Source organism: Euphorbia lathyris, chromosome 1 (assembly GCF_963576675.1).
Source record: "Euphorbia lathyris chromosome 1, ddEupLath1.1, whole genome shotgun sequence".
Taxonomy (NCBI): Eukaryota; Viridiplantae; Streptophyta; class Magnoliopsida; order Malpighiales; family Euphorbiaceae; genus Euphorbia; species Euphorbia lathyris.
Window position 1 is genome coordinate 35,600,211 of NC_088910.1, and position 13,942 is coordinate 35,614,152.

General features: G+C 32.8%; 1 protein-coding gene across 2 annotated transcripts; it reads left to right on the plus strand.

Moving 5' to 3' along the window:
* The first annotated feature begins 7,715 nt into the window (after positions 1 to 7,715).
* LOC136227858 (sialyltransferase-like protein 2) lies at positions 7,716 to 13,036 on the plus strand. Of its 2 annotated transcripts, none has more exons than XM_066016626.1 (12): positions 7,716 to 7,954; positions 8,034 to 8,107; positions 8,537 to 8,626; positions 8,739 to 8,816; positions 10,267 to 10,367; positions 10,501 to 10,693; positions 10,788 to 10,878; positions 10,949 to 11,013; positions 11,656 to 11,810; positions 11,907 to 11,988; positions 12,337 to 12,446; positions 12,615 to 13,036. In XM_066016626.1, the coding sequence occupies exons 1-12, from the start codon at positions 7,867 to 7,869 to the stop codon at positions 12,820 to 12,822; spliced, it is 1,335 nt and encodes a 444-aa protein (XP_065872698.1). In that variant the 5' UTR covers positions 7,716 to 7,866; the 3' UTR covers positions 12,823 to 13,036. The 2 variants fall into 2 exon arrangements, with proteins under 2 accessions (XP_065872698.1, XP_065872707.1); XM_066016635.1 differs by having other exon boundaries at positions 12,549 to 12,686.
* The last annotated feature ends 906 nt before the right edge of the window (positions 13,037 to 13,942 follow it).

Genomic DNA, 13,942 nt, shown 5'->3' on the forward strand with positions numbered 1-13,942 from the left:
CAATATTTTATCATCCCGGGCTTTTATTTGATATTCAATTTAGTTTTATCTTTAATAATATATTTATTTATTATTGATATTATTAAATTTATTAGAACCATTATTATTATTATTATTATAAGTTCATTAATGTCCAATATTATCATGAAAATTATTTTAAAGTCTAATATCATCATTATTGTTAAGTTCGGTTAAGTTCGGTAGCATTCAGTTAAGTTCAGTAGCATTCAGTTAAGTTTAGTATTCAGTAGTATTCAGTTAAATTCAGTTCAGTATTCAGCAGTATTCAGTTCAGTTCAGTTCAGTTCAATTCAATTCAATTCAGTTCAGTTCAGTTCAGTTCAATTCAGTTCAGTTCAGTTCAATTCAGTTTTTTCAGCGATAAAGAACAGAGCCTAAGTGCATTCAAAAGTTCCGGTGTACCATTATCAAATTGTAACAAAAAGATTGTAAAGAGTGGTTGATGCTATAATTGTTTCATTTCTTGTGACTGGTTCCAAAGGTATCGAATCATCCTCAACTTCATCCCTCTATAAATTAATAATTATTAATTAATTAATATCTCTATAAATTAATAATATTTCATGTCCCAACATTATTAATTTATAGATGTTTTATAGAAATTAAATCTCAAAAGTTAGAACGACAAATAATCGCAATACATATCCACGATCTTAGGGAGAGAGGGGAAAAAAGGTTAATTCCAAAAGAAAAACATGTGGTTACACTGATCTACAGATGAAAGACTCTGAGTTTTTTGTTGTCAAAACAATGACTGTGTTGTTGCAATTTGCAAAATCAAAGATTTTTGGGTTGACATTGTTAATTTGGTCGTTAACGACTTCAAAATGAAAATTTTCAAAAATTAAAGTTTTAATATCACATTTACCGTGTTTTCTAAAATCATCATTTTTTAAGCTTTCTTTCTGTAAACATTAGTTTTCTCTCTCATTACCAAATAACACTTAAATTGTAAAGTTGAAGAATTAAAGTCACTTAGAACATTATCAAATTCTTAAAATTTTCTATTTTGGGGTCATTAATAGTCAAATTGGTAATGTCAATCCAAAAGTTTTCGATTTTGCAAATGGCGACAAGCACCGTGCTGGTTTTAACAGCAACAAAAAAACCCACATTCTTTCATTTGTAAATCAGTGTAATTTGTAAAGTCAGTCTCATGGTTTAATAGCTTGCAAACAGAGGTTTATGCTTTGTGCAGTTTGCAAACTCATACATTCTATAAAAAAATATTTTTGTGACTATATAAACCAAAATATAGCGATTTCGAAAAATTAAAAAGATTGATTTTACAAATTATACCCATATATGATATCTGACTTTGCAAAGCTTCTAAACCACAAATATTATGTGATCAAAAATTGACTTACAGACTTCAAACCCATATTTATAAGTTTTTAAACCAGCGGACGCAAATCGATCAAATTACAAGTAATTTTTCTACTTTACCCTTTTTCTTTTAGCTAATTGATTTTTCTACTTTACATTTGTAAAATGACGTAAACTCGTGTATCGTGTGGTGTTTGCCTATTTTAATCTATAATTCAGTTTCACTATTCATTTGCTCATCATCCATTGATTGTATAGTATAATGTTGTTACTGCAAAAGAGGAGGTCACATGAGTGAATGTCTGTGTTGTTTTGAGAAATTGATTGGGATAATTATGCAGAGACCATAACCGATAAAAATGGAGTAGTCCACCACTATATATTGAAATTACACCCATATAACAAGTACATAATCAGAGTCTCTTATATGTAAATCAAAACATGAATCATGGGACCATAACCTCTGTACTTGTCTGCTTTTTAGACATAATTTACATGGTATCATGGCCCTGTTTTTTCCTACCATCATTATCCATTAAATCAACAATATATTTAAGTACAATATCATCAATGTTTTTCGTTTTCTCCTCCTCAAATACTAGATACTTTATTATATATTCTCTAATTTCTGTTTCCCTTATCTAGAGTAAATGATTATTATTATTATACAAGTCAATTATTGTTTACATAAGAGTACATTCAATTTTGTCTTCGACAATTGTTAGGTCATTCCGTCTGAATCATTTTAAACTTTTTGCTACTCAATTATTACTTCAATTTACAATTTCCTTTTTTTTAAAATATCAAATTACTTCTGTAACTGTTTTTTTTTATATAATTTCAGTAACTAAATCTTGAAATTCATAATAAATTAATCATTTTTTTAGAAGCTCAACATAAATAGTATTATCCTTCACATTTAATGATAAAATTAAACAGGAATAAATAGAAAAATACAGAGATGATCTAATAAATTCAGCTATTGTGTGTTTTAATAAAGAAAAAGAGTAATGGGGTTGAATTTGGAAACTTTATAGACTGCAAGTCAGAGAAATGGTATAGGAATAGGAAAAGTACATGTTAAAAAAGAATAAGGGTAAAAAGTGCAAAATGGTCCAGGGGATTTGGGCCAAGGGCATAATTGGGTTGGGTTGGGCTGGAAATGCAATAATGAAGATAGGTATAGGTACCACCGCAAACAATTTACAAATAATAAAATTTAGCCTCTTGTATGATAAAAAATTTTCATTTTGGATGTTAACTATAACATTAATATTTTAATTTTATATTAGTCCAATACTAATTTTCTAAATTAAAACCAAATGTTATCAAATAATAATTCATGAGTAGGTTTGTTCATAAGTCTGTTCAATCCTGCATTTCGTGGATTGAACTCGAACATACATTAAAACCATTTTAGTATAAGTCCGTATAAACCCGCACATAAAATTGATTGAGCTTGAAATTTGTCTCAAAAGCTTGTCCAATCCATGTTTTAAATTATTGTACAAATCATTACACAAATATTTAACGATATATCCATTCTTTTACTTGTAAATTATTAATTGTTGATGTTAATATGTAAAATGTTTAATATGAAAATGTTTTGAATTAATAAAAAATAAATTATAAAAAATAAATAATTTAATACAAAAATTATTAAAAATTATCTAAATAGCTTAATAAAAATTAAAAATAATAATTTATTGAACGGAGTAAAACTTTGTTATTTCAGCAATAATATTATAGAGATATTAATAACGTTAAAGAGTAAATGTATTTTTGCGAATAAGAATAATATTTTTGTTAAATCAAATAAATATCAACCGTTGTTAAGGAATCGCTTCAAAATGCTACTGTGTCTGTTTTTTAATAGAAGCTAAAAGATGTTGTATTATATAAAAGCTTAATACATCATTTGCTCTCTGAATTTGTCCAAAAAGCTTGATTGGTCCTCTGAACTTTCAAAGTATTCTGATAGCACACTGAACTTGCATAAAATGTTCAGTTAGCCCCCTGAACTTGCGTAAATGTAATCAACATAAAAAATAAGTTAAATGCAGAAGACGTATTCGACGTATCTTATAATGTTATTACATAATTAAAACATAGATTAAAAATGAAGTTATTGTTTGCTCAAATATACAACTTGTCTTCTCTAATATTAGAATCATATATTCCGATTTTGGTCGTTTTACTTTTTTTTAAGACTTGTGGAATACATCTTCTGCATTTAACTTACTTTTTTACGACCGAGTGATGAATTGATTACATTCTACGCAAGTTCAATGGGCTAACTGAACATTTTATGCAAGTTCAGGGGCTATCGAAACACTTTGAAAGTTCAGGGGCCAATCAGACTTTTTGGATAAGTTCAGGAGACAAATGATGTATTAAGCCGTATATAAAGTTAACCAAATCACATATTTCACTGTTTGGAGTGAAACGTTAAACACTGCTCCGAGATGAACGCCTCTAAATACATTGAATAGATCCAGTGAATGATAGTGCATAATTTAAGCAGGGAAATTGAATATGAAAAGGACCATAGAAGAAAGAAGAAGAAGAGTGGAATATGCATCCACCCAATTTGAAGAGAAAGAACAGAACAGCCTCTCCTAGTCCTAACCCACTTCTAGTCGTAGGTGGTCCTGTCCTGTATCATCATATCATTATTTCGTTATTTCTTTTGTCCTGCAATCATTTCTTTTTTTTCTTTCTCTCTTTGGGTTTTTCTTCTAAAACAGAAAAACAACAAACACCATCTCATTCAAACTATGGTATGGTATGGAGACACACAGCTTATAATGTGGTCTTGGTCCAATGGACCGTAACAGTAAAGCCTACCATTTCTTTTTCTTTTATTTTATTTGTATGTTCTATATTGAATACTGATAACAAAAATATCCACATCACCAAAGATGAGAAACTTACACTTTGACAACATATATCCGACACACATTTATCCCATTCCCATACCAAAAAATAAGTTTGTGTTTTCTCTAAGCTTTTAGATTGATCGTGATATCTTACTTTAAAAATAATATATCTTTTTCGGTAGGAAAGAGGCTAAAAAGCCCAAACACAAAGAAACTAAGAGCAAGATTTTGCTAACATGAGATCCACCATTATTTTGAAAAAAAAAAAAAATCTTCAATGTTGGTATGAAACCCAGTACACTTGTAATGATATATAAGACAGATCTTGCAAAGCTAATGTTATTTGGTTGTCCTAATTGAGGGGTGTGTATCGGTTCGGTTTTTTTAACAATTCGGTTCGGCATCGGTTTTAATTTTAAGTGTATTTCGGTATTCGGTTCGGTCGGTTTGATAGAAAATGTAAAAATCGAACCGCACCGAATTACACATATTTTATATTTTTATATACACACACATATGATTATACAAGTTTATTTTTTTTTTTATTATTGTTGAGATAATAACCCAATATAGATATATTTTGGAAATATTTCAATTTTTGTTGTTGTTGTTGAGGTAAATTTAATGAGAAAATATAGTGATTTTTATTTGTTATTTGTTATTTTTTAACTTCATTCGGTTTGTTCTGTTTAAACCGAACCGAACCGCATATTTCAGTTCGGTTTTACCTATTATTCGGTTCGGTGTCGGTGTGAATTATTTTGATCATTTCGGTATTCGATTTTTTTGATTCGGTTTTGTGCCGATACACACCCCTACTCTCAGTAAATATGTCTAAAATCAATCTCACAATTAGTATCTCTAAGTTTATAGGGTCAGTCCTAACAACTTATAAGTCCTAGGCGAAATAAGAAATAAGAATTTTAATAAATAAAATTATAAGTAAAATTTTAAAATATATTTCAGATAAATAAATTTTAGGTTTAAACTTTCATATTATTTAAGTTTGAAGGGTATTATTAATACATTAGGATAAAAAAATTTACTGTATATACCTGATTTTTTTTTAAGTCCTTTTTAACCCTAGTCACTAGATGGTTATATATTGATGATTTGCTTGTAAGCTTGTGACACTCTTTAATGATCCAAAGATGAGTGGCCTTCACAGAGCTTTTGGTGAAGCCAATAACCACTGTTTAGTCCATTTCCATATGAACCTATCTCGAACTCTTTCTCAAGCTAGCTTAAAGTAAAATTCCTAAAATTATTACCCTATAATTATTCTTAACATTATTATTATGTATATTTTTTACCTTTTAGACCATTATATGCTTATATGTGGATGATTTGTTTATTTTTTTTTTATCTACTATTCATGTTGTGAATTTTTTGAAGTCTATGCTACGTGAAAACTTTGACATGAAAGATCTAGGAGAAGCAAATGTCATTCTTGGCATTAAGATAACTAGGTTTGCATTAGATCAATCTCACTGCATTGAGAAGATTCTAAATAAATATGATTACTTTGAATGTAAACATGCATGCACACCTTATGACCCTATGACCCTAATGTGAAGCTTTTTAAGAACACTAGAGACACCATAAGACAATCAGAGTATGCTAGAATAATTGGCAGCCTCCGTCATGCCACTAATTGTACTAGACCCGACATAGCTTATGTCGTGGGATTATTATGCAGATCTACTAGTAGACATAGTGTTGAGCATTGGAATGCTATTGAAAGGGTCATGATATACCTTAAAAGAACCATGAAACTTGGATAACATTATCAAAGGTTTCCAACAGTCCTTGAATGATATAGTGATGCTGACTGGAATATCTTGTCAGATGATTCCAAGATAATTAGTGGGTATATTTTTAATAGGGATAAGGTACCAAAATAGGTCTAACGTTTTTGGGGAAGTATCAATTTAGGCTTAACGTTTAAAATAGCACCAATATAGGCTTAACGTTTATAACATAATACCAATTTAGACTTAACGTTTACAATATAGCATCAATTTAGGCCTCACATACAAAATATCACCAATATTGCTATTTTGAAGGTTGAGCCTAAATTGATAATTCTTTAAAAATCTTAGGCCTATTTTGGTACCTTATCCCTTTTTAATATAGCTGGTGGTGTTGTTTTATGGAAATTCAAGAAACAGACTATTCTAACACAATCAACTGTGGAATCAGAATTTATTGCACTAGCCACAGCTAGTGAAGAAGCAAGTTGGTTAAGAAGTTTGTTAAGGAACTACTCTCTAAATGAGATGTCAGAGTGGATCACACATGCTCAGAAGAGAATTTAGCCGACCCTTTGACGAAAGGGTTAGCTAGAGAGAAAGTCCAAAATACCGCAAAGAGTATGAGACTTATGCCCCTATAGTGATTAGTTACACATAATGGTAACCCAACCTATAGACTGAAGATCCCAATAAATAGATTCAATAGGTAAACAACAAGGTGTGATGTAATATAAGTTAGATCATGCATTTTGAAGCATAAATTTCCAGAAGCGATGTTAGGTTAAGAGAATAAAAACTCTTAATAATGTCTATACTCCATTTGAAGTGAATTACATAACTACATAAGTACTCCTGATAGACTCATATGAATGTGGAAGTGAGACCGTTTCCTATGAGTTTAGAGCAAAACTCTAGAGCATTCATTATACTGGGATAGACGTGCATGACCATAAACGCACCTACTATTAGAACTACACTTTGAAAAGGTTATAGCGTAGTACAATGTGAGAGATAGAGTTCAAGACTACGAGTCGCTCTAATATAATATGAATTATATTCACTACACAATGGTTCAAATTGAAAGATACATTTGTTTATGTTTAACCTTATGTAACTGCTCATAAATGTTTTTTAAACATTTTAGTGGGGGATTGTTGGGCTAGACCACTTAGCCCAATTTGAATTTATGAAAAAAGCCTAAATATTTGTCTTTAAAGGGATTTAGAAGAGTACATCATCCCACATTGCTTACAAATTACCTTGTGGTGATATTCGTAAAGAAGATCCTTACACCCTAGGGTGTGCCCCCACATACGATATGATAATTCAGGGACAACCCAGATAAAAGTTGGTGGACATATAACAACCTGATCCGAAGTAGGTGACACTGGGTTAGGAGACCTGTGCAATGAACTACTCGAACAAATAGTGATGAGTGCGTGAATGAACGCCATTCTGTTACTTTTCTGTTTTTTTTCAAACAAAAAATCCCTGCTGTGCTTATTCATGGGCCGTAACTTTAGATTACATAAGTTGGACTATTAAATCCAAAGCCCATCAAGCGAGAAAAAGCCCAAATCATTGGCTGTATATCTATCTAAAAACATGGGCTTACGTACAGTATTGTCTCAGATATCCAATTGTCCGGCCTCATATTACCGAAAGCCAAACGACGGCGTCTCCATTTACATATATAAATAAATTTCACTGCTGGAGTAGACAACAGTTCATACTAATTTGTTAACTGTGCCTGCCTCTGTAGAGCGTTTTAGATATTCTGTTCATTTCTCAACAGATCCACAGATTGGAGCAAAAACATTTTGCATATCTTATATTTCTGTCTTCATATTCCCTTTCAGTTTCTGTAGTTCGGAGATCTCATTTAGATGAGGCTTTTGCAGCTTGGTTTCTTAGTTGTTTTGGCTTCTGGCCTCTCGGCGATCCTCATCTACATCACCGGCGTCTCCAATTTCAGTATGTATTTCTCTTTTTATTTGAAGCTTATTTTTTGCATTTCTATTGCTTATGGATTCCGATTCGGATAATTATGTAGATTCCGTTCACCAGCTTTCGCATGAAGATGTAGAAGCATTGGAATCTCTACAGATCAATTTCCAGAAGTGCGTGGTAATCTTTCGTCTCCTCTTCTGTTTTGTTTTTCATTAAATTGGATTTTTATTGTTTTAATTTGATGTTTCTTTCATTGTTCTCTTAATCCTTTTCGTGAATCTGAAGTAGGATCACTTTGGAAAATCTTTGAAATGTAATTATATAATAGCTTAAGTTTAACCAGTTTGATGTCTTATCCAGTCTTTCAGGTGGATCTATACCAGTTTGACTTGAATTATATATATTCAGCGCTACCTTCTTTTATGTTTTTGTTTGTTATTGTTATTTTTTTTTTTTTGGGTACCATGGCTTATGTTTTTGCACTTCAGTATTTTGGTAATTTCAGTGTTAGGGTTCTGACTTGTGAGCTCTTGAGATCTAGACTACTTTCGTTTCTAAGTGTATATTCCAGTAGTGTTTGATTTGTTGGATTTTGTAACTCTGCAGAGTGCAAATGGATTGGGTTTACAAGCTGTTATGGGTAATGATTATTGTCAAGTCACAATAAAATTTCCTCCTGAAACTGTCCCAAAATGGGTATGTTTCTATTTCACGTATTTAACAGATTTTGTAATTTATGTTTTAGTTGAATAAAAATTATTTAGTCCTGTGATGCTTGCTTTTTCCGGGGGCGTTGGGGCGGGAACAGAGAGATCCTAACACTGGAGAACTCGAACGATTGTCTTTTGAATTTAATATCTGTGAAGCTGTGGCTACATGGGAACAGGTGAGCTTGTTGCTTTCTGTTTTTTCTTTTTTAATTATCTTTTTCACATGCAGCAATTGGTAGTTAGTAGTGATAGCTATCAATTGTTTAACAATATTTTAGAAGTACTAATGATTAGCATTGGGGTGAATACGAGTTTCATTTCTATGCAAGTTTCTCAGCTGTTACCGTAGATTATTCTGAAGAAATGGTCTAGGCATGAATCCATGACCTTTGCCGAATATTACCCCCACGTTCACAAGTTTGTGTACCCCAGTTGGTTCATTTCTAATATATTGAACCATAGTTTTAAAGGTGAAAGGTGAGCCCAGGTGATAAGGACAAAATATCGCCTCAAGGCGAGAGGCAAGGTGACCGCCTCTCGCACATGAGGCAACAAACAAATTAGAAAAACACAGAAAATGAAACCTTAACTCAGATTGACTAGTTTAACTTCTGAAGTTGTAAAACAAAATAAAACTTATACTCTAATAATAAAATCCTAAATCCTAATAACATATCAAACATCATCATCAATCCAAATCCAAAGCCTCATCATCAAACTCAATATCATCAAGATTTTCCACTTCTCCATCGAAAAGCCTGCAAATTTTGGAAAAACAGTCACTATCATTATCAAGCAATCTGATATTAGACGCTGGTAAGCTACTGCTTCATAATTTCACAAACTTTCATACACTTTCATATAGTTTCACACAGTTTCATAATCTTTCATGAACTTATAACTTTCATAAACTTTAATGAACATTCATAAAGTTATAATGAAAACCCAGCATAACAGTATATAATGCATCAGTAACAGAAAAATAGAACAGATAAAAATAGAACAAAGAAGAGAAGAAAGTAGAAGAGCTACCAAAAATTTGGCAGCATAACAGTAATGCATCGGTAAGGATACAGAAAAATAGAACAGAGAGCAGAAAAGTAGAACAGTACATACCTTGCCGTCAGTGGTAGTTACTTGGTGGTTCGCTGGCCGACGATTGAAGAGGCCTGGTGGTAGTTTGTTCGGTGTACTATGGATGAAAGTTGCTGTTGGGTGTGGAAGAGAGTTCTTTTGTAGCTGCTGTTCTCTTCTTGCGATATACAATATCTTTAAAAACCTAAACTTATATTTTCTATCGAAAGAAAAACCTAATTTATATTTTTTTTTTCAGTAGCCCTTACTGTCCTAGCACCTTGTTTAAGAGGCGACCGCCTCTCGCCTGAGGAGGTAAGGCAGCCGCCTCTTGCAGGTTCGTGCGCCTTCCAGTGCAAAAGGCACCCGAAGGATCGTCTGGGTCGCCTCTCGCCTCAGACGACCGCCTTTCACAACTATGTACTGAACTCTGCATGTCATATAATTGTCTCTCTATATTTCTGTCTAAATAAAGTTTTTCCTTTAATATTCTTGCTTTGTAGTTTGCTTATGCTTTACAATTGATATATTATTCAGTGAGTTGATTGTCAGGTGCGGAATAGCACTACAATACTCACAAAGGAGTTTATTGATGCTCTACCAAATGGATGGGAGGACTATGCATGGCGTAGGATCAATAAAGGAATACAGCTGTATGTATTCACTGGAGAATTTTTTAGTGAATCGAAGAATAGTTCTTCTATGTTTATTTTGGTTTTTCTTGGGAGCAGCTAATTACTATGAAAAGCTAGTCACAATTTGATGTGTTCTACTTGTGTATTGCAGTAACAATTGCAAGAACAGAACTCTATGCATGGAGAAACTTTCATTGGTACTCCCTGAAACACCGCCATATTTTCCCAAGCAATTTAATCGATGTGCTGTTATTGGTAATTCGGGAGATCTTTTAAAGACAAAGTTCGGGAAGGAAATAGATGGTTATGATGCTGTTGTTAGAGAAAATGGTGCCCCTATCCAGGTTAAGCTCTATAATTGTTGCAATGGATCCTAGCACTTCTCTTAAAAAATTATTTTGAGGATATGTAAGCTGTTTTTCTTTTCCTTTATTGCAGAATTATACCAAGTACGTAGGAAAGAAAAGTACATTTCGTCTCCTTAACAGAGGATCTGCCAAAGCCCTCGATAAAGTTGTGGAGTTAGATGGTATGTTTCAGCCTGTACTTTTCAAACTTGGCTTATTACTAGAATATTTCTGATAGTATGGATCCTACAGAAACAAGGAAGGAGGCCCTGATAGTCAAAACAACAATACATGACATTATGAACAAAATGATTCGGGTTAGTCATTTGTACTCGTGAATTTTGTAGTTACTTTGCTTCGTCTGACTAGGGGTTATCGGGGTCTGGCCTTGTCCATCCATCTCCAAAACATAATTGGGCTTGGCTGCGACACATCCTCTTCTAGGTTGGTCCTGCCAACCAAATGCTACTGAAAAGTTACTTCCTCGTTTTATGAAATTTATGTCATAGGGTGTCATTTAGAAACCTCAAAAATTGTTAAATGATTTTTGGGATGACTTGAAGAGGAATGTAGCTAAATTCTTGAGCGTTTCCCTTTATATAGATTCTTAAAAATTACACTTATAGTCAGCTCTAATGATGCTCCCTTCTCCATTGAGACTATATTATTCTTACTAATTGATGCCATCAGATTTTTCTTCTACTCGGCTGTATACATCTTCTAACTCTTTTCTAATCCACTCATTGTAAATTAGTTTTGCTAAGAGCTACCTTGTCTAACGGTTGTGGAATTCATAAGGCTTTCATGTGGTTAATATAGACTTGCCCCAGAAAAAAACAAATGCTCTTCATTTGGGTGTTGAATGCAGCATTCAATAATGATCAACCTCGGACGCTTCATAAGCATTCACTTTATTTGCTAAGGTCTATAATTTAGCACTATCTTTTCGTCTTCTGCAGGAAGGTCCAATAAACAATCCTGTGTATCTCATGCTAGGTGCATCCTTTGGGTCAGCAGCTAAGGGAACTGGCCTCAAGGCTCTTGAATTTGCTCTTTCTATGTGTGAATTTGTGGATATGTATGGTTTCACTGTGGATCCAGGATACAAGGAATGGTATGGAACTTCTCAACAATGATCGTTCCCAAAATTATTATTGCACACAACTCCATGCCATACATGTTTCTGAAATACGAATTTTATATCTTTCAGGACCAGATATTTTTCTGAATCCCGAAAAGGTCACACTCCTCTGCATGGGAGGGCTTATTACCAAATGATGGAGTGCTTGGGTGTAAGTCTGCAAGAGATCTAACTATGCTTCTTCTTTTTGTGTTTGTGGGTGAGGGGATGAAAGTTTTTAAGCAATATTTATTTAACAATCATATGGATGAAAATAATAATAAAGACTAGCAGTAGTAATTTTTATTACTCTATCACCGATTGCTGAGACTAAGTTCTGAGCTAAGCTTACTAGCTTACGCTACTATAATATTAAAAGATAATATTTGTATGCTATCTGGAAAATTTTCTATGGCTCCCTCTACAATAGGGTTAGAAATTAGAACCTGTCATGTTATTGGTATTTTACACATTTCTTTCGGTATCTTAATTTGGTGTTTTTACTTTTTTTTTTCTTAAGCTTATTAAAATCCATTCTCCAATGCGAGCTGATCCAAACCGTGTTGTGCAATCGGTCCCAAGTGGGAGTACAATTGGAGCTGCCAGAGTCGCATCAGAGAAACTTTTGAGGTAGCTTATTGGATTTTATTTTTACGTTATTTGTGAAATATTTTGCAGTAACATAGCTGGCAATGCGTTACACATGACAATTAGATTCATATTTTATTGTAGTATGTGCTAGATGCATGTTTGTTCATCTTGCAAACAATGGCATGTTGATTTATATGCGGATTGCAGGAGGGTTGGAGCAGGATCCGGAGACCCACTGGCTGCATGCTCCATAAAAAAGAAGCAAATGAAAAGGAGGTCTAGTGCAATTTCACAACTCAGAAAAGTAGCAGTTGATCATCAAAAATATGTAAAAGGAACAACCATGTATCCTCTGGAACACAGTCCTGGACACGGTATGCTTTGTGTGTTACCAGATACAGGGAAAACTGCTTAGCGCCAATTTTTGAATGAGGCTGCTTATGATTATTTTGGAAGCCTTTGAACTCTTCTCTTTTCTTTTTTAGATTTTTTCTTTCAAAAAAAGTTTTGATTTACTCATATAGTAAAAAAATGTATCATGTTTCTTTCTTGTCAACAATTTTATCATATTAGATTCAACTGTATCATTTGTTTATTTCCATTGCAATCTGCAAATCTCTTTATATTCTTGCTTATGCTTCGTAAACAATATTTTGCTAATCTTAAACGGCTAAAAGCATCCAGAGCCCCTGTCATGCTCATTTCGGTTTTGGTGGATTGAATCTTTTCTTTCATTTCAAAACTTTGGTCACATTAAGCTCCTAATGGCTATTAAAGTCAGTTTTAAACATAAAACTCAGTTAACCAAGCTTTATTCATTTAATTTGTGTTCTAAATTTACATTTTTAAGTAGTTTTTTTATATGCGAGTGAGACTATTAGAGAAAAACTATAAAAACCTTCTACTTGTAAAAAATACAAATTGAGACGTAAGAGTAAAACTATAAAAACCTTCTAAGTAAACAATACAAATCAAGATGTAAGAGTGATTAACGCTCTTTTAATTGAATTAAATGTTCTTAATTATTTAAGATTTAATATATCACTTGTTCCTTGAACTTGTCGAAAAAGTTTGATTGATACTCTGAACTTATATGGTGTCTTATTAACTCTTTAACTTGTTTAAAGTGTTATAATTAAGTTTCTAAATCTATTAAAAAAAAACTCTATAAAGATGTACCATCTACCATCCATCCTATTGCATTTCATCGTCTCTAATTGTATTGTACCGTATTAGACCATATACATCCATTGAGTGAGAGGAAGGTAATGTAACTAATTAGATATTTTTTTTTCTATTGATAGGGGCATTCATTCCTAGATTCCAGTCACTACGGATTGATTGCCCCTACCTAACTACATGGTAGTGGTCTAGAGAGCGCAATTGCTAGAACATGGGAGAATAAATAGTAATGATTTCAGCGAGAGCATCCGGATGGACTACTATAGTGAGTCTAGTGACTACTAGAGTAGAGTAGAGTTGAGTCAAAAGGTATAGTATAACAGCCTTCCGAGCGAGCTTCTGGGATCTCCTGT

Bases quoted from the DNA above. Each gene is read 5' to 3' on its own strand.
- LOC136227858 (XM_066016626.1), top strand. From the start codon at position 7,867: ATGAGGCTTTTGCAGCTTGGTTTCTTAGTTGTTTTGGCTTCTGGCCTC. The intron at 8,108-8,536 runs GTAATCTTTCGT...GTAACTCTGCAG, and splicing joins TCAATTTCCAGAAGTGCGTG to AGTGCAAATGGATTGGGTTT. The intron at 10,879-10,948 runs GTATGTTTCAGC...TGGATCCTACAG, and splicing joins TAAAGTTGTGGAGTTAGATG to AAACAAGGAAGGAGGCCCTG.